The sequence below is a fragment of the Sphaerodactylus townsendi genome, linkage group LG01 (assembly GCF_021028975.2).
Source record: "Sphaerodactylus townsendi isolate TG3544 linkage group LG01, MPM_Stown_v2.3, whole genome shotgun sequence".
Classification (NCBI taxonomy): Eukaryota; Metazoa; Chordata; class Lepidosauria; order Squamata; family Sphaerodactylidae; genus Sphaerodactylus; species Sphaerodactylus townsendi.
In genome coordinates this window covers 6,601,156-6,624,873 of record NC_059425.1, presented here as the reverse complement: position 1 = coordinate 6,624,873, position 23,718 = coordinate 6,601,156, and the positions used below count along the sequence as shown (strand labels likewise).

Genomic DNA, 23,718 nt, shown 5'->3' with positions numbered 1-23,718 from the left:
GAGCTGCACCGTCGTCAAAGCAACTCACCAGTCCCGCGGCCCTCCGGCACGTCGCCGAGGCCAGGGGACATGCCCTCCGGCCCTGCACGCCTGCTTCAGTGTCGCAGGGCAGGGGGGCGTGTCCCCAGGCCTTGGCGACGTGCCAGAGGGCCAGGGACAATGTAAGTGAAGGGAGGGAGTGGGGGGGAAAGCAGCTGGAAGCCGCTGCTGTTCGCATGGCAGCGGCTCCAAGCCGGCGTTTCCAGGAAAGTGCGCTTCCAAGCGCACTCTGGAAACACCGGCTTGGCGCCGGTCAGGTGGCGCGAGGGTGGCGCGGCTGCGCAGCAGCTGCGCCCCCTGTGCGAATGGCTCCCTGGGGACGGCGTTTTTGCCATCCCCAGGGTGCCATACAATGCCCGTGCGGAAAGGGCCTCTGTCTCAGCTGCCACAGATGTGGAAATCATGGGTGCCATAATCACTGAGTCAGACTTAGGCAAGGGAGGATAAATTTTTGGCATGGGATACAGGGGCAGACACCCTTTCTCCCTCCCTTCAACCTCCTCTATCTCTCCCCGCCCTGCCCTGGAGCACACGGCTTCAAATTCTGAGCTACAATCCTGCTTTTATCATCACAATTAAACATCACACATTTTCCTACACATAGGGGGTCATTTATCAATGCATGAAAACGAGCAAGGTAATTCTGTTCCTTATACTTACATGCCTGCCGACAAAAAAACCCCATTCAGTTTAAGAATTAAATTGCAATCTAAAGAACCTTCTGCTGCCTATTGAACTCCTCCCTCCAATGCATACATGGCCAGTTCACTTGATAAAGTTTAGAAAGTTTTTCTTTGTTCGGAGAAGAACATCCCAAAACACATTGCAAAGAAGTGAGTAGTTCCTGCTGCCTTGCTGCCTGATTCCCCATGGCCCAAAAGACCTTTTTTATTTTTCAAGTGTCCTTGAAAAGAGCTTCCTGCAGATCAGCCCGCTGCTAACCTCGGGGACCTTGGGTCCCCCCACACCCCCAGATCAAAAGCTTACCTTTACAACAACCTTATTCTTCAACCAGACTTTTAGAGGCTTGGAGGGGGTGATGAAGCAATTTTTTTATAGACAAAATGCAGCAGTGGCGGAGGAGGTTAAGAGCTCATGTATCTAATCGGGAGGAACTGGGTTTGATTCCCAGCTCTGCTGCCTGAGCTGTGGAGGCTTATCTGGGGAATTCAGATTAGCCTGTGCACTCCCACACATGCCAGCTGGGTGACCTTGGGCTAGTCACAGCTTCTCGGAGCTCTCTCAGCCCCACCTTCCTCACAGGGTGTTTGTTGTGAGGGGGGAAGGGCAAGGAGATTGTCAGCCCCTTTGAGTCTCCTGCAGGAGAGAAAGGGGGGATATAAATCCAAACTCTTCTTCTTCTATGTGCGCCAGTGGCGTAGCGCCAACGGGGCCCAGTTCCCTTTTGCTCCACCTCTGCGTGCTTTTTAATTACTCCAATTTTACCTCCAGCCTTTTGAAGGTCCAAATTTCTTTAAAAGAGGCTGGACTGAAACTCAGATCAAGGTTACTTTAGTTTCAAAGGGTTCCCTCTTGGTCACCAAGAACTGTGGGACTAGAACATCTATTTAGTCCCGCTCAGTTATGTTTAGAAAGACTTTCTTTAAGAGAAAAGAAATATTTTTACTGCGTAGAATTAATATCTCCCACAGGGTGGTCTCTCTAAGAGTCACACCCAGTCAGACAAAGACCTTCATCTTTTATAGATACAAACTTAAAAAATGGAAAATTAGAAAAATCATACATTACAGTCCATCTAATCTGCAGGCTTTCCCCTCAGTGATGTAAGCCCATCGTCATAATGACCCCTTCTCTATCATGATCATATTTCTCCCATATATGCCTTCATTCCTTTACCTTAAAATCAAATTGGTTAGTCTGACCCTCCTTACACAAAAGTTGGAATGTTCCCTCCTCCTCTGCCCAAAGCTGCATGTCCCCCTGCCATAGGCAAAGGGGCAGTGAACTGAGCTCAGTGTTTCTGGCTCCTATCAAGATAGACAGTTCCCTGGATTCCCAAGGGAGGGGTGTACCAAAAAGGGACATCTTCTGTGTAAAAAAAGATTTCACAAAGATACAGTTTATTCATTTAAAAGGTATAACAATTCCTATAATATGTGATTTTACTAAAATACATTTCATGCATACTTTACATATATTTCACTATCATTTCAGTGTTCATTAAAATATAGAAAAACACAATTTCAATGATCTCATTAGCTCCATCTTTCCTCTGACTCTGTACCATGCTGTACCACACATTCTTTAGTGATGTGATCTTCCCTGCATGTAACTGATGACCGGTTGGCCTAGAGAGAGAAAACTATCTTGAATCTTTGGTCATATTGGTTATATAATAATATTTAATAATATTTAATATCAAATACAATTTTCAGGCCTAATCTCCTGTCCCACATACCCCATTACATTAAAGAATGCAACTCACAAGTCGTACCGACGACGAATCACATGCAAAGTATGGGGGTTGGGCTCTAAATGTTGCTGAATGATTTAAATAGACTGCGCTGTATTCCGCAGCTCACATTTACATGGAATCATGTCAAAATACTGCAGAATGGGTTTTTCAGACATTCTTCTGGCAAAATGGGACAGGTAATAGGGAAGTTTAGGCAGTCTTTCACTGGATTATAAGCAGCACCATGGGGTGCCGAGCCTTTGATTCAGTCAGAATGGGACTTAGAATAACCAGATATTTGGGGACTGAGACATTATTGTGAGTAGAGGTTGAAAAACTGAATCTGCCTTCCCATAGCCTCTGATGAGCCTGTTTGGTCTTCTCCTTTCTTCTCAGATCAACTTCTAACATAAACTGTCGAGATGGCATCCCGCATCGACATGGCTCTTGGTACCCTAGTTGCTGCTTTTCACGACTATGCGAAGAAACACAATGACGGGACCACCATCAACAAGAAGGAGTTGAAGGAACTGATTGAGAAGGAGGTGTCCCTTGGACAGGTGAGTATCATGAAAAGCAAATTGAGAACCATGCGAGTTCCTGCTTTTGGCTACATCTGGGGGTCCCCAACATCGTGCCCAACTGGGAACGGCAGCAGCCAACACATTTCCGGCACCTGCTGAGTGTTTTTGAAAAGTTGGTGGGGCCAGATGCGTTTTTTGGCCAGCAGACCTTCTGACGGGCCATTGGACATTTGATTGGCTTGTCAAAAATGTTGTATTGGCAACAGCTGTCTCTACAACACGAAGACGCTGCAGCAGTCATTTTGTGAATGGTTCCATTTCTTGAGCCAGCCATTTTTTGGCTGCGCTGACAGGTCAGTGTCAGATTTCCAAAGGTGCCCACAGTGCAGCCGCCATTTGAGAATCAAATCAAATGGTGGATGGAGGGGGGGGGGGATTGGATGCTTCTTGCAGCCATCATTTACACAAGCAAGAAAGAAGCATTGGAATCCTGGGATTTTGCAAAAAGATCACTCGTTAATTTTGTAAAACCTGGGTTGCAATAAATATAACAGGCTGAGCCAGTTTTGGGGAAAAAAAGCTGTGCAAAGTTCTTCCCCGAAACAGGATATTTTCGCTCCTCAGCCCCTTATATTTGTGCTGTGTGGAATCCACCCGGGTCAAAATGGTTGAGGACCTCTGGGTTACACGATAAGCCGTTGCCTGTCCCTTTCCCCCGCCTTGATTTTTCCCCCCACAGAGAATGAAAAGCATTCTTGGAAGCCTGCAACTGGGAGTGTAAAGCCATTTTTCCACGGGCCAAATACAGCGCCTTAGGGACGGTAAAAACACTGTCCCTGGGGCATTTTTCATACAGCTGCCACTGCTACAGTGCAGCAGCGCCGTGCTCATGTAACCTCAGCTTGTGGGTTCTGTGGGGCAGAACCTGGAAGGAGTTTGCAACAACAAATTTTTAAAAACAAAATGGTTTACTTTCTTAACACATAACATATAACATCAACATTTAACATCACATTTCAAGGTCCTGTTCAGGTTGCATTTTCAAGTCCTTATATTTACAGTCTACTGATACTGCCAAGTCCAATTCTTCTTGGCAAGTGGGTTGGCTCCTGAAGACTCCAAGGGCTTGGTGAACAGGATTCAACATGGTGAAGGTTTCCAGGAGAACTCTCACCCATTACAACCACAAAAAGAAACCCTGAAACAATAAACTCCAACATTTACAACATAGCAAAAATAAACAACTACCTTCCCAGTAGTTCCCAACAATATTGCAGTTTACCTTAACAAGGTGTTAAGGGCTTATAGAAATCAAGGTCCGAGTCTGGTAGCCTTGTCTCCTCCAACTACATGAGGTCTGCTGCTTCGTGCTGCTCTGAGTCTCCACCCCTTACTGGGTCAACCCATTCTGAGCATGGGGGTTACACTCACACCCCCAAACGGCAGGAAAATGCTCCTTTCCTAACTTACTCAATGAGCAAGTTATTTGGAAAGCGGCGTCTTCCCGCCGGCGCCGTGCGAAGCGTCAGAGGGCAGTGTGGCCGTGTCCCTCCCTCCCTCCCTCCCTCCCTCCCTCCCTCCCTCCCTCCCTCCCTCCCTCCCAAGCTTTGGGAAGAAAAGGTAAACACATGGAGCTGCCTCTGTGGCTTGGAGCGGCTTCCGGGCTGCCCACATGGTCCCGTGCGAACAGTCCCGTGGCTCCTGCCGGTGGCCAGCTGCTTCTGCTGCCAGTGCAGAAATTGCCTAAGATTGACTAAGTGTGGAAACTGGCAATAATTGTTTCCAAGGAGCAGCAGTTTCGGCCACAGGGGGGAGGGAGGAAGGCAGCAGCCTAGGCTTCCCCTCCTCCTATCCAAACCACTTTCTTCCAGACTGGCTGGCAGCCGTTCTTCCTCCCTCACCTGAAGGCCTGTTACCTTGTAGCCCCTCCCAGGCCTCAGAACAATAGTGGCCATTCCTCCTCATTACACCCACCTGCAGCCATCTCAACGCCTCTTTCAGGGCTACCAGTGACAGGGACCTGCCTATATTGCTTTCACATCCTGCACGGGAGCTCCCAAAGGCACCTGGTGGGCCACTGCGAGTAGCAGAGTGCTGGACTAGATGGACTCTGGTCTGATCCAGCAGGCTAGTTCTTATGTTCTTATGTTCTTATGCAGTGTTGCTGCCTTACACTGGAGAGGCAGTGATAGTGGAGTTCTGGCTCTTCTCTGCGTGCCACCCCAGCCCATCAAGGGAAGGAAGAGTAGTAGACTCTAGTAAGAGTGTAGTAGTAAGAGTGTACCACTGTGTAGTGGTAAAGAGTAGCGGACTCTAGTAAGAACATAAGAACGAGCCAGCTGGATCAGACCAGAGTCCATCTAGTCCAGCTCTCTGCTACTCGCAGTGGCCCACCAGGTGCCTTTGGGAGCTCACGTGCAGGATGTGAAAGCAATGGCCTTCTGCTGCTGCTGCTGCTCCCGAGCACCTGGTCTGCTAAGGCATTTGCAATCTCAGATCAAGAAGGATCAAGACTGGTAGCCAGAGATTGACTTCTCCTCCATCAATCTGTCCAAGCCCCCTTTAAAGCTATCCAGGTTAGTGGCCATCACCACCTCCTGTGGCAGCATAAGCATATTCCAAACACCAATCACACGTTGCGTGAAGAAGTATTTCCTTTTATTAGTCCTAATTGGAGAACCAGGTTTGATTCCCCACTCTTCCACATGAACAGGCTGCAGACTCTTACCTGGTGAACCAGATTTGTTTCCCTACTCCTACATTCTTGCTGGGTGACCTTGGGCTAGTCACAGTTCTTTCAGAACTCTCTCAGCCTCACCTACCTCACATCTCACAGGAAACCTTCCTACTTTTTATTTGGCCCAATCCTGTGGGTTTAAGTATCCGCAGATCAAGGCACAGTTGGCTATTAGGTATGTGTTGTGCACTTGGTGTTGTTTCAGCTGTATTTCTCATACACACACACAAAATGGCACTGTGGTAAGGATAGTTTTCTTTGCAGTGACTCTGCCCCCACCCCCAATGAACGTGAATTGCTGAGTTTTTAAAAGGAAAGGAATGACCCAGAATGGGACCTCCTTTTCTGAACATTGTGTCTTGCCGTTGGTATTTTTCAAAGGATGCTAATGGGTTATTTTTTTGGGGGTGTTCCTGTTTCTATCCTAGAAAGTCAATGATAAAGAGATTCAAGGTCTGATGGGTGATCTGGATCGCAACGGAGACGAGAAGCTGGACTTCAAGGAATATCTGACCCTCCTGGGTCGTTTGGCAGTGCATTACAATGAGGGACTGAAAGGCGCCCACTGAGCCCAGCCAGACCAAGGCCACGCGGAGGATCAAGAAATGCCTCTGTAAGAAATGTGATGCCTAATTAAAAAAACGATTTTAATGACGTCAGGATGGAGTCTGTAACTTGTATTTTTTTTGGGGGGGGGAGGGGGACCCAGGAAGGAATTAATGCAAAGATTTATGTGAATCTTGGTAAGACGAGATGCCCCTCCCCATTTGTCTGCACCTTCTGGTACTGAGGTACACTGCTTCTGTTCACGGAGGTTCCGTGTAGTTTTTTTTCCTGGCTAAAAGCCGTTGGTAGGTCTATCAATCATGAGCTTGGCAAATTCAGAAATAAAGGCAGGTCTAGTCGGACTTCCTGTTTCCAGCCGTGGCCACTCAGATGCTTGCGGAAAGTTCACAAACACGAGAGGAAGGCAACGGCCCTCCCTTTCTCTTGTCAGTTTGGTATTCACAGGTGCTCTGCCTCTGAAGATGGAGGTTCCACTCAGCTCTCACTGCTAATAGCCATTCAAAGTCTCCTCCATGAACTGACCTTGTGAGCAACTGACAGGACCGAATACTCGCCCACATAAAGGACGCCATCTTTGATTTGGGAAATCCCTGGAGCTCTGGAGATGGAACCAGGGGAGGGTGGGGTTTGGGAATGAGATGGAGCTCACTGGGGTTTGGCGAAGCCGGATGGCTGCTGAGGTGTTGTTAGATCTCTGCTGGCGTTTGATATGATGCGATCCGCGACCTTTTGACCCACCGCCTGGCCGCTTCCGGGGTTTGGGGCACTGTCCTTCAGTGGATTGCCTCGTTCCTCCGGGGGCGTAGTCAGCAAGTGTGGTGTGGGGACAAAGCTTCAGGTGCGAAGCTTCATTGGGTGCCTCAGAGGCATTGCTGTCCCCACTGTTATTTAACATCTATATCGACCACTTGCTCAGCTGGTACAGAGCTTTGGGCTGATCTCTGCCATCAGTTGCTAATGGCCTCCAGGACATTCTGTTGATGGAGAAGTGCGCTGCCTACAGCTCTACAGCAATATTTGGAGGCGGTGGCTGGTTGGTTACAACAAGGCAGGTTAAAACTTAATCCATCGAGAAGGCGGAGATCGCTTTGGCTTAATTAGGTAGAGGGGTGGTTAGGGGATTTCAGCCGCCCGGTGTGGGGAGGGGCCATATTGGCACCCCCCCGGTCGCAGCCTGGGGTCCCACCTGGATTCCGTCTCTTTCTCAATGGAGACCCAGGTAGTATACTCTTTCCAGGTTGCGTTTTTCCATCTTCGACAGGCCCGTCGACTGTTGCCTCTCTCAACACTGGCCTAGCCACTGTGATCCCATGCAGGTCACCTCCAGACTGGACTATTGTAGCACAAGCTCTCCCAGACCTTCCCTTAGCCTGATCCGGAAGCAGAAATTGGTCCAACATCACGGCAGCCCGGTTGCTCACAGAAGTGCCTTCGTGAACACACATCTCCCCTGTGTTAGCGCTGCATTGATTTACCTGTAGAATTCGAATCATGTTCAAGGTGGTAGATTGTTGACCTTTAAGGCCTTCTGTGACCCTAGGGACCCTAGGTATTACGCCGGGACGCATTACCCGCGTAATCGGCAAGTACTCTGCGATCAGCAGAGGCGAATCCTGGAAGATCCTGGCCCTGGTGGCTGGCCAGCCTCCCACGCGGGCCAGGGCCTTCCCACCAACCCTGGCACCAGCCTGGTGGAACACATTTACCACCAGCTATTCGGGCCCCTCGCGGGACAGGAGAAGTTCATAGGGCCTGTCAAAACCAGATTATTCCACGGGCCTTTGGAGAGTCCAGCGCGACCGGCCTGCCCCCTGCTAGTAGGGTCCCTAACATCATTGGGACCCTCCTCATTTGGACGAGGGTGGTAAATGGGTCTCGCGGGCCATATTGTAGGATGTACCTGTTTTAAGATTTTTATGTTTTTTTTGTATGACTTTATGTTGTTCACCGCCCTGAGCCCTCCGGGGATAGGGCGGTATAGCAAGTTTAATAAATAATAATAATAATAATAATAATTCCAGGACATTCCAGCATCCACTTGGAAATCAGGAAACCTATCCATGCGTGCTAGAGGCCATAACTCTATCCAGTGGTGGGATCCACAAATGTTAGTAACAGGTTCCCATGGTGGTGGGATTCAAAACTGTGGCGTAGCGCCAATGGGGCTGGGCAGGGCATGACGGGGGCGTGGTTGGGCATTCAGGGGCGGGGCATTCCTGGGCGGGGCTGTGGCAAGGATGCAGTCGCTGCGCCGGTCCTTGGGCGGGAAACAAATGCACGCAGGCGCAGGCTGCCACGGACGCCGGTGCACCTCCTGCTAAGACTGCTTCAAGTTCTGCATGCTACTGCTGAGAGGAGGGGCGTAACTAAGGCAAAAATCACGTGGCAAAATCACCCATTAGTAACCCCCTCTCGGCACACACAAACAATTAGTTATCTACTCTCGGGAACCTGTGAGAACCTGCTGGATCCCACCTTTGACTCTATCCCATCTCTGTCTCGGGCCTTCTATGCTTCTGTGTGTGGGGATTCTCTTTGCGTGCAGTCACCTGCTACCTAAAGTGGTACAGCCCTGACACTAGTTTGCTGTTCATTAGATCTGGGGCTGGTTCATGGCCTATACCAGCCAGTGGAACCTTGCTGAGCTCATCCTCCACCCTTGTGCTAGTCACAGGCCAACGTAAATGTAATCCTTGGGAATTGAGTGTGAGCAGCCGTCCGTGTGGTAACTGTTCCTTGGATTGTGGGAGATGTGGGAACTGGGTGGAGCCTCATAACACTGAAGGGAAGTTGGGGGTATTGAGGTTCTTGACGAGTAATTCCTGAAATCAACCAGTTGGTGAAAGCATTCTGAAAAGGAAAGCCCTCCAAGCCAGAGGTGGGATCCAGCAGGTTCTCACCAGTTCCCGAGAGTGGGTTACTAATTATTTATGTGTGCCGAGAGGGGGTTACTAATTGGGTCTGCTTTTCCGTTAGAAATTCCATTAGGTCCAAAAATCATAAAGTCCTGTTGTTTCCTATGTGGCTGGTTAGCGAAGGTAGAAAACGGGATAATTCTCCCCGTTGGGCTGTTTTTAAAACATGTTTTAGAAATATGGTCAAGTTCCTTGTTTCAGGAAAGTCTCCTTCTTTTGATTTCTGGAAACAAAATTAAGTATTTGAAAGTATTAAGTATTTGACAGGCAGTCCATTAGAGGAGAAGTAGTTGTTTCTGTTGGCTTGCTATAATGAGTTTAAATTATGGACAGAAAGATACCAGCTTGGAAATTAGGAACTTTTTTTTTACAGTAAGAGTTTTTTACAGTAACAGAGAAATTATTAATGCCCCGCCCCTGGAATGTCCGGCCACGCCCCCGTCGTGCCCCGCCCAGCCCCATTGGCGCTACGCCACTGTTTGAATCCCACCACCATGGGAACCTGTTATTAAATTTTTTGGATCCCACCACTACTCCAAGCACTGAGTGAGCCAGGACAGAGTTACATTGCTGGGGTGAGCTCAGATAGTCTCTGGGTGCCTGGATGCCTCAGGGGGCCAAACTGAATAGCACGTGTGGGTCAGCAGAGCCACTCTACCACAACGATGTGATTGACAGGAAGGAAGTGGTACCTCCAGTGAAGTTCACATCCTTACTCAACTGCCATGTGAGGTTCCCAGTTCCACATGGCAAACGCTGCGCAGAAGCCGGGCTGTGGCCCAGCCTCTTTTGCACTGTGAAGGTGGTCCGTTTCCAGGCGGGGCTTCAAAATGAAGGTTAATTAAGGGTTTCTGCATCAACCAACCAAAACGAGTGTCTTGGGGAAGGGCCGAAGCCCGGTGGCAGAACGTGCAAAAGGCCCACTGCCCGGGTCTCATGAAAACATCATGCAAAAATGGGCACCCACCCCCCACGACTTCAGAGAGCTGCTGATACCATCTATCCGGCGCAGCCTACAATCTTCACAGGACATCCTGTTCAAGCAGGAAAGCAGCACAAACGGTCTGAAAAACGTTAGCAGCGAGACGTTTTCATTGTCGTTCAAATTTAGTTCGCGGGGAATGAGATGCTTTTAATTGAAAAGACTTGGGCAGACGTTGCCAATAACTATCGGACGTAACCAGGCGGCACAACGCAACTCACAAACAAAACCCAATTCCGGTTGCGAATAGATAGCACATTTCTGCTCTGAAACAATCATCCTGTTTTGGTTGGCAGTGCTTTGGTTCAATGGCAGAGTGTCTGCTTGGCTTGTGTAACCCCTCTGTTCAGAATGGGTTGACCCAGAAAGGGGGTGGAGACTCAAAGCAGAAGAAGGCTGCAAAAACTGGTGAAGTTGGAGGAAGCTCTGAGGCTACCAGGCTGGGACGATTTAATTCTTTATAAGCTCTTAACGCCTTGTTTAAGGTAACTGCGAAGTTGTTGGGAACTAGTGGGAAAGGAGTCGTTTATTTTTGCTATAATTGTAAATGTTAGAATTTATTGTTTCAGGGCTTGCTATGTATGTAATTGATGGGAGTTCGTTTGGGGACCTTCATCATCTTGGATCCCGTTCACCAAGCCTCTGAAGTCTTCATAAGCCATCCACCAGCAGGAAGAATTGGACTTGGCATTTATCAGTAGATTGTCAAGATAAGGACTTGAAAGGCAACCTAGAAGGACTGTAAATTGTTAATGTTAAATGTTAATGTTAAAAGTGTTATTTGTTAAGGAAGTAAACCATTTTGTTTTAAAATTTAGTTCAATTCAATTCAATTCAATAAGCCTTTATTGGCACACAGAACATACAATATAAATACAGTTAAAATTACTAGATAAAACTTCACGCTGGATCATAAGTTCAGTTTGCAAACCTCAGCCAGAAACGTTGCCACTGCGAGACAACAGTCAAGCTCATTACAGTTTAAGAGCATATTTACTTTATCAAGCTCTGTCAGGGTTTTCATAGAGTCAATGATTTGTAATAATAAGCTGGATCTTGGATTCTGGTAAAGTGGGCAGTGGAGGAGAATGGGCGCAATGGAATCCAACTGCCCTGGACTGCAGGGGCAAAGCCTCTTATCGTTTGGTAGACCCTTGAGTCTTCCTCTGTGGAGCGGGGATGGCATAATGTTACATCTAGCCAGCATGTAGGCTCTCCTATATATAGGGTTGGCAAGCGCTGCAATATAGTAGGCTGGGTTCCCCTGCACAAATGGAATGGCCACGTTCATTGGCGAGCAGGATTTGTTGGCCAAGCTCTGCAGTTGTTGATAATCCATTGCTAGTAGCCGCTCTTTGATGAGGGCAAAGGTCTCAGTAAGGGTTAGCATGTTCAGAGAGTCACTATCATAGCCCAGTTCCGCAATCTTTGTTATAACTGTTGTGCACCATTTAGAGTGATGGAGTTCTCTCAAGGTGAGTGGCGTCAGTGAGTTGTCGGAGCTTTGATAATGAATATGCAGCCCAAATTTTATGATGTTTAACCAGATAGTGGCCTCTATAGAGTTTTAAAATTTAGTTCTTTGCAACTCCTTCCAAGTTCTGCCCCACAGAACCCACAGTTAGAGGTTGCACTTGCAGACTGGGCCAGGTTCCGTCCCCAACATCTGCAATCAAAAGAACCAGCAGAGGATGATGGGAAAGTCTTCCAGCTGTGGCCCTGGACGTTCGCCGCAATACTGATGTGGGCAATACTGACGCTGATGGACTGAGAGTCATTCAGTATAAAGCAGCTTTCGTGGGTGTTCAACCAAAGAAATATTTCCCAATATTTATTTCAGCAAAAAAACCCAGCTTCTCCGCTTTTCAGTTGCTCCTCCAGCCAAGAAAGGACCCGGGCGTAATGGAGGCCGAGATCAATTGCACTATAACAGGAGGGGCGGATCCAGCTCTAGTGAGAATAAGGGTTTTTTTTGGCAGGTGTCTGTTTTTTAATTGCCATTTGTCAGAGGGAGCGGCAACCGGCGGTGTGGGATGCTGGCTAGAATGGCCTCTTTGTGTGCGAAAGATGCTGGGAGCCTGAGCTAATGATGGAGCAGATGATATGGAATCTGGGCAGGAAGACTGGGAGCGTGGGACTGAGTAAGCGGCAGGTGGAGTGGAGAATATGCAGAGTTGGGGGCCTGGCTTGGAAGCCCCACCCAATCGACCCTCCTCCGGAGAACCGGATTCACCTCCCACCCAGGCCTATAAGAGCTGGCTGCGGGTCTGTTAGCACTTCTCTTCCATCTCCTGGCACTCAACATCTGCCTTTTGATCCTTTCTTGGTAAGTCCTTTACGCCTTCTTCCTGTCTTCTGCAGAGGAATCGACTCCTTGATGCCTGGTGGAACTTTTGAAGTTCTCAACCCCCCCACCCCTCTTCTTCCCAAGGATAGTTCTTAAGGTTGCCAACAGGCCTGGAGAAAAATGTCCTGCCTCTTTAATAGAGCCCTCGTGCTCTATTAAACAACATCTGGTTGATTGCATCCCAGTAACTTCTCTTAAGGGGGCAGGATTCCGCCCCTCCATCCAGGCCGCTGGCAATCATTTCAGAGTCTGGGCTACTGCCTCCCCGGAAAGGGTGAAAAACCCACCTCTCTTCTTGTTCCCTCTTTGACTTCTCTTCTCCCTCTAAGACTGGAGGCTGTCCAGAATCCAGCTGATCAATTACAGCGCCGCAATGAGTGGAGCATGTGCAGAGTGCTTTTCTCCCAACTAAGCCGTGCGACGGAGCGCAGAAGAAAGACTTTCCGTGGAAAAGGGCTGGGGAAACGCTGTGGCTTTCGCCTCGTCTGCCAAAGAGGGCTCATTCCAGTGGAAACTTTTGCCTCGCATCACTCCCTTGACAGATTTCTCCCCGGGTTTTCTTTCTGCAGAGTGGGGGCGGTGGGGGAGATCCGCTGGGCTTAGGAATGTCTTGTAATGGACGGTTTGGGGCAGGAAAAAAACAGGAAAAACGAGAGGAGGGCCCGAGCAGAAGTATCAGGCGATGGGACTGGAAGGGTGGGGCTCTCCTCAGGCGCCAGGCCTAATTACCCTTTCCCAGCAAAATGTGACTTTTGTAATAGCCGAGCCTTCTGCGCTCGGTGCTGACAGCTGGTGGGATTCTGTGATCCTCAGCAAAGATTTGCAGCCGGGATGAGGAGGAGGCGGCATCAAGGGAGCAGGGGCCTGTTTTCATCCTCCTCGCAGGACGTCGGAAAACCGGGTCAAAGGCTCTTCTCTCTTGCTCCCGCATCCCCGGCAAAGGGGGACAAAACTTCACCGGTGGCATTTCTGCCTGTCTGGGGCCACTGTTCCAAACCCAGCAGCTCCAAAACAAGAGAGAGCATCAAAGGGAGCGGGGGGGAGTCTGTTTCCTGCAAGGAATCGGACGGTGCACCCTGGTGCACCGTTAGGAAAGCCACAGAGCTGTTCCAAGGGATGCAACTCATTTCTCAGGCTGTTTGTTAGCTTAAGGGTGGGGCCGGGGTGATGTCGCGGGTTCCGTTGTTCGGACAACTTTTGGAGGATTGGGGATGGAGCCTGGGGAGGTCAGGGACCTCAGTGGGGTACAATTCCACATCCCCCCCCCCAAACATCCATTTTCTCCAGGGAAATTGATCTCTGTAGTCTGGAGTTGAACTGTAATTCTGGGGCATACATGCCCTGTTCCCATCTAGGTCATGTAAGCTGGAAAGGTGGGACCCCCCCCCCCCGGCTTTCCTCTTCCCGAAAGCTCCTGTTTTGGGGGCCAACCTTTTCGGGAACTGGCACCAAGTCTGTTTCCTGGGAGGAAGAAGAAGAGTTTGGATCGATACCCCGCCTTTCTCTCCTGTACGGAGACGCAATGTGTCTTACAAACTCCTTTCCCTCCCGTCCCCACGACAGACACCTTTGTGAGGTAGGTGGGGCTGAGAGAGTTCTGAGAGAACTGTGACTAGCCCAAGGTCACCCAACTGCCTTCCTTCTTGTTTGCACATAAATCTCACCCAGTATTTTTTGCAATGGGTTTGTAGCCCGAATCTTTTGTTGTCCCTTTCTTGGTGGAACAAACAGTACAAATAGTACAATACTGGAACCAGGGGGCATTCACTGAAAATGCTAGGGGGAAGAATTAGGACTAATAAAAGGAAACACTTCTTCACGCAATGCGTGATTGGTGTTTGGAATATGCTGCCACAGGAGGTGGTGATGGCCACTAATCTGGATAGCTTTAAAAGGGGCTTGGACAGATTTATGGAGGAGAAGTCGATCTATAGCAGTGATTCCCAAAGTGGGCGCCACCCCCCCCCCCCCGTGGGTGCTGCAGCGATCCTGGGGGCGGTGATGGCCACAGGTAGAAACATTAATACATATATCTTTCTGTTTATTTGCTATTAAAATTTTTAAACAATTAATTTCCAGGGGGCGCTAAGTAATATTTTTTCTGGAAAGGGGGCGGTAGGCCAAATAAGTTTGGGAACCACTGGTTTATAGCTACCAATCTTGATCCTCCTTGATCTCAGATTGCGAATGCCTTAGCAGACCAGGTGCTCGGGAGCAGCAGCAGCAGCAGAAGGCCATTGCTTTCACATCCTGAACGTGAGCTCCCAAAGGCACCTGGTGGGCCACTGCGAGTAGCAGAGTGCTGGACTAGATGGACTCTGGTCTGATCCAGCAGGCTAGTTCTTATGTTCTTATGTTCTTACAATCGCTCTAACAGAAGCCTCTCCTCAGCAATCAGCAGGGTTAATCCAGACTGCTGTTATATGTGAGGAAAAAAGAGCTTGTTGTCACTTTGAAAAGTCTGTGGAGAACAACGTATAAAATTCTTGTCAGTGTGCGTGTCTGTGCATCTCTCTCTAACCGCGAGACACCCAGCGGTGTCGTATTCAAGGGGAGAATTGCTCTCTCCAACCTGATCAGACATGATCCAACCAAATTCATTTACAGTATTTTAACAAGATGACTCTCATTTAATCCCGTATCCTGTTTCCAGCAGTGGCTAGCTGGGGAAAGGGGAATCCTTCAGGGAAACTCTTTAACCCGTGCAGGAATGTGACAGCTGTGGTTTAAAGATACATTGCCTTGGAATGGGAAGGTTCCATTTATCTATGCCTAATAGCCATTGAAAAACTTCCCAGCTCTGTGAATTTATTTTAAAGCTCTCTAAAAGTGTGCAACTATGGCCATTTTTGCATGGCGATGATGCCCCAGGGATCTTAGGTGCCGCCCTTCCTGTTTCTCCAGTTTTTGACTCTGCATGGCTCCTTGGCTCTTTCTGCGAGTTGAGGCAGAGCCGGTTTTGTAATGCCCCTGCTGTTTCTGCGGGACCCCCAGGGCATGAGGGAGAAACTGTGGATTTTCAACAAGGGGGGGGGGGGGTTGAAAGTGCCCTGAGCAGGAGGGGGACAATTCTCTCAAACACACATGGATTTTAGACGGGTGTGTGTCTGTGTGTTTGAAAAGGCCCCAAATGGGAGGAGAACGATTCCCTGAAACACACATGGATTTTAGACAGGTGTGTGTGTTTGAAAGTGTTCTGAGTGAGTGGGGGGGGGGGGTTCTCTCAAACGCACATGGATTATAGACTGGAGGGTGGGGTGGGGGTCGAAAGTGCCCCGAGAGAGAGGGGGCGATTCTCTCTCACACACATGGATTTTAGACAGGGTGTGTATGTGTATGTGTGTGTGTGTTTGAAAGTGCCCCAGATGGGAGGAGAGCGATTCTCTCAAACGCATGTGGATTTTAGACAGGAGGGTGGGGTGGGGGTCGAAAGTGCCCCAAGAGAGAGGGGGCGATTCTCTCTCACACACATGGATTTTGGACAGGGTGTGTATGTGTGTGTGTGTGAAAGTGCCCCAGATGGGAGGAGAGCGATTCTCTCAAACGCATGTGGATTTTAGACAGGAGGGTGGGGTGGGGGTTGAAAGTGCCTCGAGAGAGAGGGGGGCGATTCTCTCTCTCACACATGGATTTTAGACAGAGTGTGTGTGTGTGTGTGTGTGTGTGTGTGTTTGAAAGTGCCCGAATGGGAGGGGAGTGAGTCCCTCACGCACCCATGGATTTAAGACAAGGGGGGAGTGCGCCGATTCTGTCAAACAGCCATCACCTGTTGATTGGGGGGGGGGGGCAGAGCAGTGAGGCAGGAAAAATGGCCCCGGTTCTGCTGCCGTGGTGTTTTCACGGCAGCAGAACCGCACAGAGCCAAGTGGAGTCACACAGGAGCATTTCAAAAGAATCTTCAATTTGGTGTTTTTCGAAAGCCGTGGGGAGAAAGAAAAATGGTGGTGCTGCGCAGGGGCAGACCCAGCGCAGCTTTGAGGACTGTGAAGAATTCCCTGCAGCACTGGGATGCCCCCATTGCTAACATCAGTACAATTTCACCTTGAAAAAACAGCCTATGAATCCTTTTACAGCACTCTGTTAGAGCCTTAGTCACCCCTGCTTAAACCAAACAGATGGCTTCCCCTAGGCGTCTACGTGCTTTTGATTAAATGGAAATCAGCACCGAATGCGCGTTGTGTATGGAAATATTTGCCATTGATGTAAGTTTGGGCGTCTTGTCCAAGGAAACCAAGCCTGGGTTGGGCAGGTGGGAGGGATCCAGGAGCGGAACGAAAACCAGCGACCTGGGAGGTCTCTGGCAATTTGAATGTTGCCAGATATTAGTTGCATTGGTGTGGCTGTTCGGGCAGTGATGAGTCATGCAACCAGAAAGTGCAAAGACAGAGTCGGGCTTCAAAGCAGCCGTTATGGTTGATGGTCCAAGATAGCCCAGCCGCCCCATTCCAGAAAACCCCTCTCAGAATGCTTTTGAATGCCTTTTTCCCCGGTGGCGTAGAGCAATCACCTTAGCTAGGTGTAATGCTCTGCCTTCCTCCTTTAGCCTTGGACGCCACCTTGGAATCCCACATAAAGAAAGGAAATGCCCGTGTGGCATGGGTTCTGTGGAAACAGTATCTCATATGCTGTTGAATTGTCCTTTTTACGAGATAGGTAGGAAGAAGCACATAATCCCCTTCCTGCATGGAAGTGAAGGCACCACAGATAAACAGAAGGTTATGTATCTTTTCAACAGCCACAACTACGAGCTGTTGGAAGCGGTGGCTACATTTTTAAAGGGTGTTATTTTAACTCGTCAGAAGTTGTAAAGGCTGTTATTATCTTGCAATGTTAATGTTAAACTGTTTATATGCCATGAAAGGGATTCGAAATCGAATGCCTTTTTCTCCCTAGGATCTCTTTTGAGGAGACCGTTTCTTCTGTCAAGTTGCAGTAGATAGGATTTAATCCAGAATCCAGAGGCTTTACACAGCTTCAAAGGGGCTTTTGTTCAGCTGGATCCTTCGGCCACGTTCCTCGTGTTCAGACTGAACGCAAACAGCACACCCCAGGATCAGCTGGAATTAGAGAGTTCTGTGTGCCCCAGGCGGCCGTAGAACTGCATTTGGCTTTGGTGTGTTTCTTCTGACTCCTGCCTTTCCTCACACTTTAAGGGGTGGAGACAATGGTCTGTCACTCAATTCTGCTTTAAGATGGAACACGGAAGAGGTTCTGCGTAGCCTGCAGAGATGAAAATAGCAAGGAAGTACAAGATTTTTTTTAAAAAAGTGAGGTTAAAGGCATATTTGGCTGGATGGCTCCGGCTAGCTGGATCTCATCAGATCTTGGAACCTAACCAGGGTCAATGAAGACAGCTGACAGGAAGAAAGGAGAGTCCTTTGAAATGCGGGGATGGGGGAGAGTGTTTACAGATACCTTTGGGGAGAGATTAGAACACCGTTTGCTGGATTCTTACCAATAACTTTCCTTATTTCATTGGAGGGGTAAGGCCTGTCTTCTTCCTTTTAGGCCCCTTCCGCACATGCAGAATAATGCACTCTCAATCCACTTTCAATGCACTTTGCAACTGGATTTCACTGTGCGGAATAGCAAAATCCACTTGCAAACAATTGTAAAAGTGGATTGAAAGTGCATTATTCTGCATGTGTGGAAGCTGATGGCAGCACATTACATCTTGCAGTAGCCAAGGCTCTCCTCTGGGTGGGATTGATCAGCAGACGAAGATATGCTGCCATAATTCCACGCTCACATGGGATTAATAATGTAGTTGGAGAACAGGTTGTCTTGGCAGCAAGAGTCAAATTATGAAAATCAAGATCCAAGAGCCTATTCTTAACTAGTCTGAAGGCTTCCCCCTTTGTAAGCATAAGGAGTGAGTCCAAGGAGAAACCAATAGCTTCAACCTTTCTAAAGATCAAAGTATACCATTCTGAAATAAAGTGATCTGATAACAGAGAGGGAGTATAGCTATTGGATCCCACTAGAAAATGTATATGCAGCCAATATTTTATGGCCCTTATCCATGCCAAAGTTTCTAGAGTTGTTTGGCCAACTCCATTACACTAGAGAATCCAACGCACAAGTTGTACTAATGACGAAACACATGCAAAGTATGGGGTTGGGCTCTAAATTTACCTGAACGATTTAAATCGATTGGGCTCTATTCCGCAGCTCACATTTCTATGAAATAATGCCAAAATGCTGCAGAATGGGTTTTTCAGACATTCTTCTGGCCAAATGGAACTGGTAATAGCGACGTTTCGGCAGTATTTCGCTAGATTATAAACATCGCCATGGGGTGCTGAGCCTTTGATTCAGTCAAAACGGGACTTAGAATAACCAGATATTTGGGGACTGAAATATTATTGTGAGGTTGGGACCCCTGGCTGAAAAACTGAATCTGCCTGCCCATGGCCTCTGACGAGCCTGTTTGGTTTTCTCCCTTCTCAGATCTTCTAACATAAACTGTCGAGATGGAGCACCCCCTGGATCAAGCTCTCGGTACCCTCGTTGTCATTTTCCACAAGTATTCCTGCAAAGAAGGTGACAAGAACACCCTCAACAAGAAGGAGTTGAAGGAACTGATCCAAAAGGAGCTGACCATCGGGCCAGTGAGTATGATGAAAAGCAATTGAGAACTATGTGAGTTCCTGCTTTTGGCCCCATTTGGGTGACCCCAACATCGTGCCCAGCTGGGCACGGCAGCGGCCAACACATTTCTGGCACCTGCTGAGTGTTTTTCGAAAGTTAGTGGGGCCAGATGTGGTTTTTGCCCAGCAGGCCTTCTGACGGACCATTGGACATTTGATCGGCTTGTCAAAAATGTTGTATTGGCAACAGCTGTCTCCGCAACACAAGACGCTTCACTGTGTGACTAAAGGAAAGTTGCGGCAGCCATTTTGTAGATGGTTCCACCTCCTGCGGCAGCCATTTTGCACTGCGCTGACTGCTCTGTGTCAGAATTTCAAAGGTGTCCACAGGACAGCCACCATTTGAGTGAACTCCAGAAGCGTACCAGGGGTAAATGGCGCCCGGAGACAAATTGTCTCCAGGATGCCCCCCAGGCTCTGACGCCCCCCTCTGCCCCCCACCACCCTAGCTCCACCCCCCTCTGCCCCAGGCTTCACCTCCACTGTCCAAGTCCCCGCCCATGTCACCATGGACATGGGAAAGGTCTAGGGTACCCACCTTCCCCCCCCCACAGACTCCCCCTGCCGGCTGGGCTCCCAGCCGGCAGCCTGCAGTCTCTTCTGATCTCTCCTCTGGGCAGGCCAGAAGAGACTGCAGTTCCGGCCTCGGAGACCTTTTATAAGCACTGAGGCCAGGGGGTGGGGCTTGGGGAGCAGGAAGGGGTGGGACTTCCTGCTCCCCAAGCCCCACCCCCGGCCTCAGTGCTTAAAAAAGAAAGTCTCCGAGGCCAGAACTGCAGTCTCTTCTGGCCTGTCCAGAGGGGAGGTCAGAAGAGATTGCAGGCTGCCAGGTGGGGGCCCAGCTGGCAGGGGGGAAGGGAGGGGGGAGTCCAGGCTGGGGTAGAGGGTGCTTGGAGGGAGCAGGAAGTCCTGCTGCCTCATCATTTTTGCATGCCTCGGATGGGGTTGAGGCACACGAAAACGATGAGACAGCAGGACTTCCTGGTCACGCGGGGAGCTGATTTTGCGCCCCCCACGTGACTAGAAGAGTGGTGCCCGGGGACAAGGGGTACCCCTTGTCCCCAGGCAGATACGCCACTGGTGAACTCTCTAGAGAATCCACACAAATGGTGGATGGAACGGGGGAAATTGGACGCTTCTTGCAGCCATAATTCACACAAGCAAGAAGGAAACATTTGATTTTGTAAAAAGATTGCTAGTTTCATGATCTTTTGTAAAACCTGGGTTGCAATAAATATAACAGACTTGAGCCAGTTTGCGGGGAAGAACTTCACAAAATGGGATATTTTTGCTCCTCAGCCCGATATATTTGTGCTGCGTGGAATCCATTCAGGTCAAAAAGGGTTGGGGACCGATATGTTTCATGATAAGAAGTTGCCTGCCCCTTTCCCCCACCTTCATTTTTTCTTTTACAGACAATGAAAAGTATTCTTGGAAGCCTGCAACTGGGAGTGTAAGATTGACTAAGTAGGAAAAACAGCAATAATTGTTCCCAAACGGCCACTTTTTACATGCCAAATTGTCCCTCCAAGATCATTTTTTCTCCAGAGAATGTGTTGATCACATCCTGGTGATGCCCCAGGAATCTGTACAGCCTCTATGGTCTTTAGCATAAGAAACTGGGGAATTTACACCGACTGTTTTCCCCTCCATTTTTCTACGGTTACTCAAATAATCAAGAACAGATGACTGGGGCTGAGGACAGCTGCTAGCAGCAAACCTACGGAAGGAAAAATGTTGACATTTGAAAATGCACAACTTCCTGTCCAGATTGCTTTCTAATGTCCTCGAGTGGCGCCCTTTATAGAAAGCTGACGAGTTTTTTTTTAAAGAATGCATCAAAGATGGGGAAAGTTTAGAAAGTGAACAATGACAGGCTGTATCCCTAGTGAATGTGCCCCAATTGTGGGAAAGACAGAAAGACGCCCTACAACACAAGCCTTTATTGGCATATAAAACAGGACAAAATTTTAAAACAAAACAAGGTTAAGAAATGCAGTTAGAACTACTAATTTCCAGTATAAAATTTGCAACAGTTTCACAAAAGAGCACATCAGAGCTGTTCAGGAGATTGGGTATCTTATAACACTCTATGCCAGCCTGTAACATTGAAAGAAAATGGGAATTCTTATGTATTTCATGCATATCTTATTGTATTTCAAGTATAGAAAACAAAGAATGGTCAAGTGTTTCGACCGTAGTCATATCCCATGAACAAACTCTTTTAGAACGTTCCGATATTCTGGAAATCTTCCTCCAGCAGAGCTGATGGCAGCACATTACATCCTTGCAGTAGCCAAGGCTCTCCTCTGGGTGGGATTAATCAGCAGATCGGTGATGTTGCCATAATCTCCACGCCGCGATGGGATTAATAATGTAGTTGGAGAACAGGGTTGTCTTGGCACGGCAAGAGTCACCATGAAAAAATCAAGATCCAAGAGCCTATTCTTAACTAGTCTGAAGGCTTCCACCTTTGTGAGCATAAGGAGTAGAAAGACCCCATAGATTTTCCCCCATAGGAGGCAAAACAGCTTGCGGAGGAATCTTGAGTAGAGAAATGGCCAGAGGGGAAGGCAGAAACTCTTGCTTTATAACTGTTCTGGTTCAGAACAGAGATTTTTATTTAGAAATACAACAAAGAACTCAGAAATGATGTGTGGGTCTGTCACAGAACTTCTGTGACAGTGACGGTTCCTCCTTACCTGCCTATCTGCAGTATTGCTATCTTCACTGGAGAGGCAGTGATAGCGGAGTTATGGCTCTTCTCTGCGTGCCACCCCAGCCCATCAAGTGGAGTTGAAGAGCCAGTGAGTTGTAGTGGTTAAGAGTAGTGGATTCTAATCTGGAGAACCAGGTTTGATTCCCCACTTTTCCACACAAACAGGCAACAGACTCTTGCCTGGTAAATCAGATTTGTTTCCCTACTCCTACATTCTTGCTGGTGACCCTAAGTTAGCTTACAAGGTAATTTCAGAACTTGTCAGCCCCACCACCATTGTTGGAAGGGCTTGATTTCGGTGATGGGGCCAAAACAGCAGGAAACAGATGTGAAAATGGTGTAAAAGGGTTTAAAACGGTGTAAGAGGGTTTATACTGTGTTCACACCATTTTCACACTGCTGTTTTTGGCACATGCAGAATCAGCCAAGGTGTCTGTAGTGAGGAGGGGAAGGGAAAGGAATTTGTCAGCCCCTTTGAATCTTCTCACAGGAGCAAAAGGGAGGTATGAATCCAAAATTCTTCTCCTCCTGGGACTTGCAATGGTGGTGGGGTGTGTGAAAGCACAGAGCCATTTGCTGGGGGGGGGGGGAATTTAACCTTCTCATCCAATTTTGGTGAATGTTGAACTTTCCTGTTAACCTGGGGTACCCTCGAGTTCACAGGAATCCTTCCTACTCTTTATTTGGCCCAATCCTGTGGATTTAAGTATCCGCAGATCAAGACACAGTTGGCTGTTAGGTATGTGTTGTGCACTTGGTGTTGTTACAGCCGTGTTTCTCCTAAAAAAAAACCCGGCACTACGTTAAGGATATTTTTCTTTGCAGTGACGCATTAATTGGGTCTCCCACCCAATGTGGGAATGGCCTGCTGAGCTTTTAAAAGAAAAGGAACAACCCAGAATTGGACCTCCTTTTCTGAACTTGGTGACTTGCCATTGGTCTTATTCAAAGGTTGCTAATGTGTTATTTTTTTTGGGGGGGTGTTCTTGTTTCCACCCTAGAAATTGCATGAATCGGAGATTCAAGGTCTGATGGCTGATCTTGATCGCGACGGAGACCATTGTGTGGACTTCAAGGAATATGTGACGTTTTTGGGTGCTATGGCAATGATTTACAATGAGGCTTGACAGGTTCGGCTATGCAAGTGAGCTCCAGCCAGATCAAGGCCGCATGGAGGATCAGGAAGTGCCTCTGTAAGAAATTTGGTGTCTAATAAAAATGATTTTTGTAATGTCAGGATGGAGTATGTAACTTGCATTTTTGGGGGGGAGCAGGGAGGAATTAATGCAAATATTTATGTGAATCTCGGTAAGACAAGACGCCCCTCCCCATTTGTCTGTACCATCTGATACTGAGGTATTATTATTATTTTTATTTATTATTATTTATTTGACTTAATATACCGCCTAAATCCTCGGCTCTTGGGCTCTGGGTACACTGGCAAAATCACATAAAACATCATAAAACATCCATAAGTTGGTACCATAAACAGCAATTATAATATATCAAGGCTGAAGGCCCCAACCCAAACTCTCACCCTTTAACAAGATGGGTAACAACCCATGTAAGGGAACCATAGATCTAATAATGGATCCCTGCTGGCATTGGGATTCCAACCTAGGGGAAGGAAGGGGGCACCCCAGCTGCTGGTTTCTCTAAAAGCCCGGTGGAACAACTCGCCTTGCTACAGGCCCCATGAAATCCCTAAGGCTCCCGCGAGAGGGCCCGGACAGCTGGAGTGAAGAGTGTTCCTACCAGGCAGGCCAGAGCCGTGAAGGCCCTGGCCCGAAAGTGGGAGGCCAGCCGCATCATTGAGGGGCCA

General features: G+C 48.4%; 2 protein-coding genes across 2 annotated transcripts; both read left to right on the top strand.

The window, feature by feature from the left end:
• The first annotated feature begins 2,877 nt into the window (after positions 1–2,877).
• On the top strand, positions 2,878–6,285 carry LOC125436387 (protein S100-A6-like). The gene is made up of 2 exons (XM_048503348.1): positions 2,878–3,015; positions 6,145–6,285. The coding sequence occupies exons 1-2, from the start codon at positions 2,878–2,880 to the stop codon at positions 6,283–6,285; spliced, it is 279 nt and encodes a 92-aa protein (XP_048359305.1).
• Positions 6,286–12,364: 6,079 nt separating this feature from the next.
• LOC125440360 (protein S100-A6-like) lies at positions 12,365–23,023 on the top strand. Its single transcript, XM_048510145.1, has 3 exons — positions 12,365–12,506; positions 18,978–19,138; positions 22,898–23,023. Exons 2-3 carry the CDS (start codon positions 19,001–19,003, stop codon positions 23,021–23,023), a joined length of 264 nt encoding a protein of 87 aa, XP_048366102.1. The 5' UTR covers positions 12,365–12,506; positions 18,978–19,000.
• Positions 23,024–23,718: the final 695 nt, after the last annotated feature.

What these genes read in the sequence shown, in the direction of transcription:
- LOC125436387 (XM_048503348.1), top strand. Translation starts at nt 2,878, where the DNA reads ATGGCATCCCGCATCGACATGGCTCTTGGTACCCTAGTTGCTGCTTTT. An exon ending in AGGAGGTGTCCCTTGGACAG is followed by an intron (nt 3,016 to 6,144) that starts GTGAGTATCATG and finishes TTTCTATCCTAG; the next exon opens with AAAGTCAATGATAAAGAGAT.
- LOC125440360 (XM_048510145.1), top strand. Translation starts at nt 19,001, where the DNA reads ATGGAGCACCCCCTGGATCAAGCTCTCGGTACCCTCGTTGTCATTTTC. An exon ending in AGGAGCTGACCATCGGGCCA is followed by an intron (nt 19,139 to 22,897) that starts GTGAGTATGATG and finishes TTTCCACCCTAG; the next exon opens with AAATTGCATGAATCGGAGAT.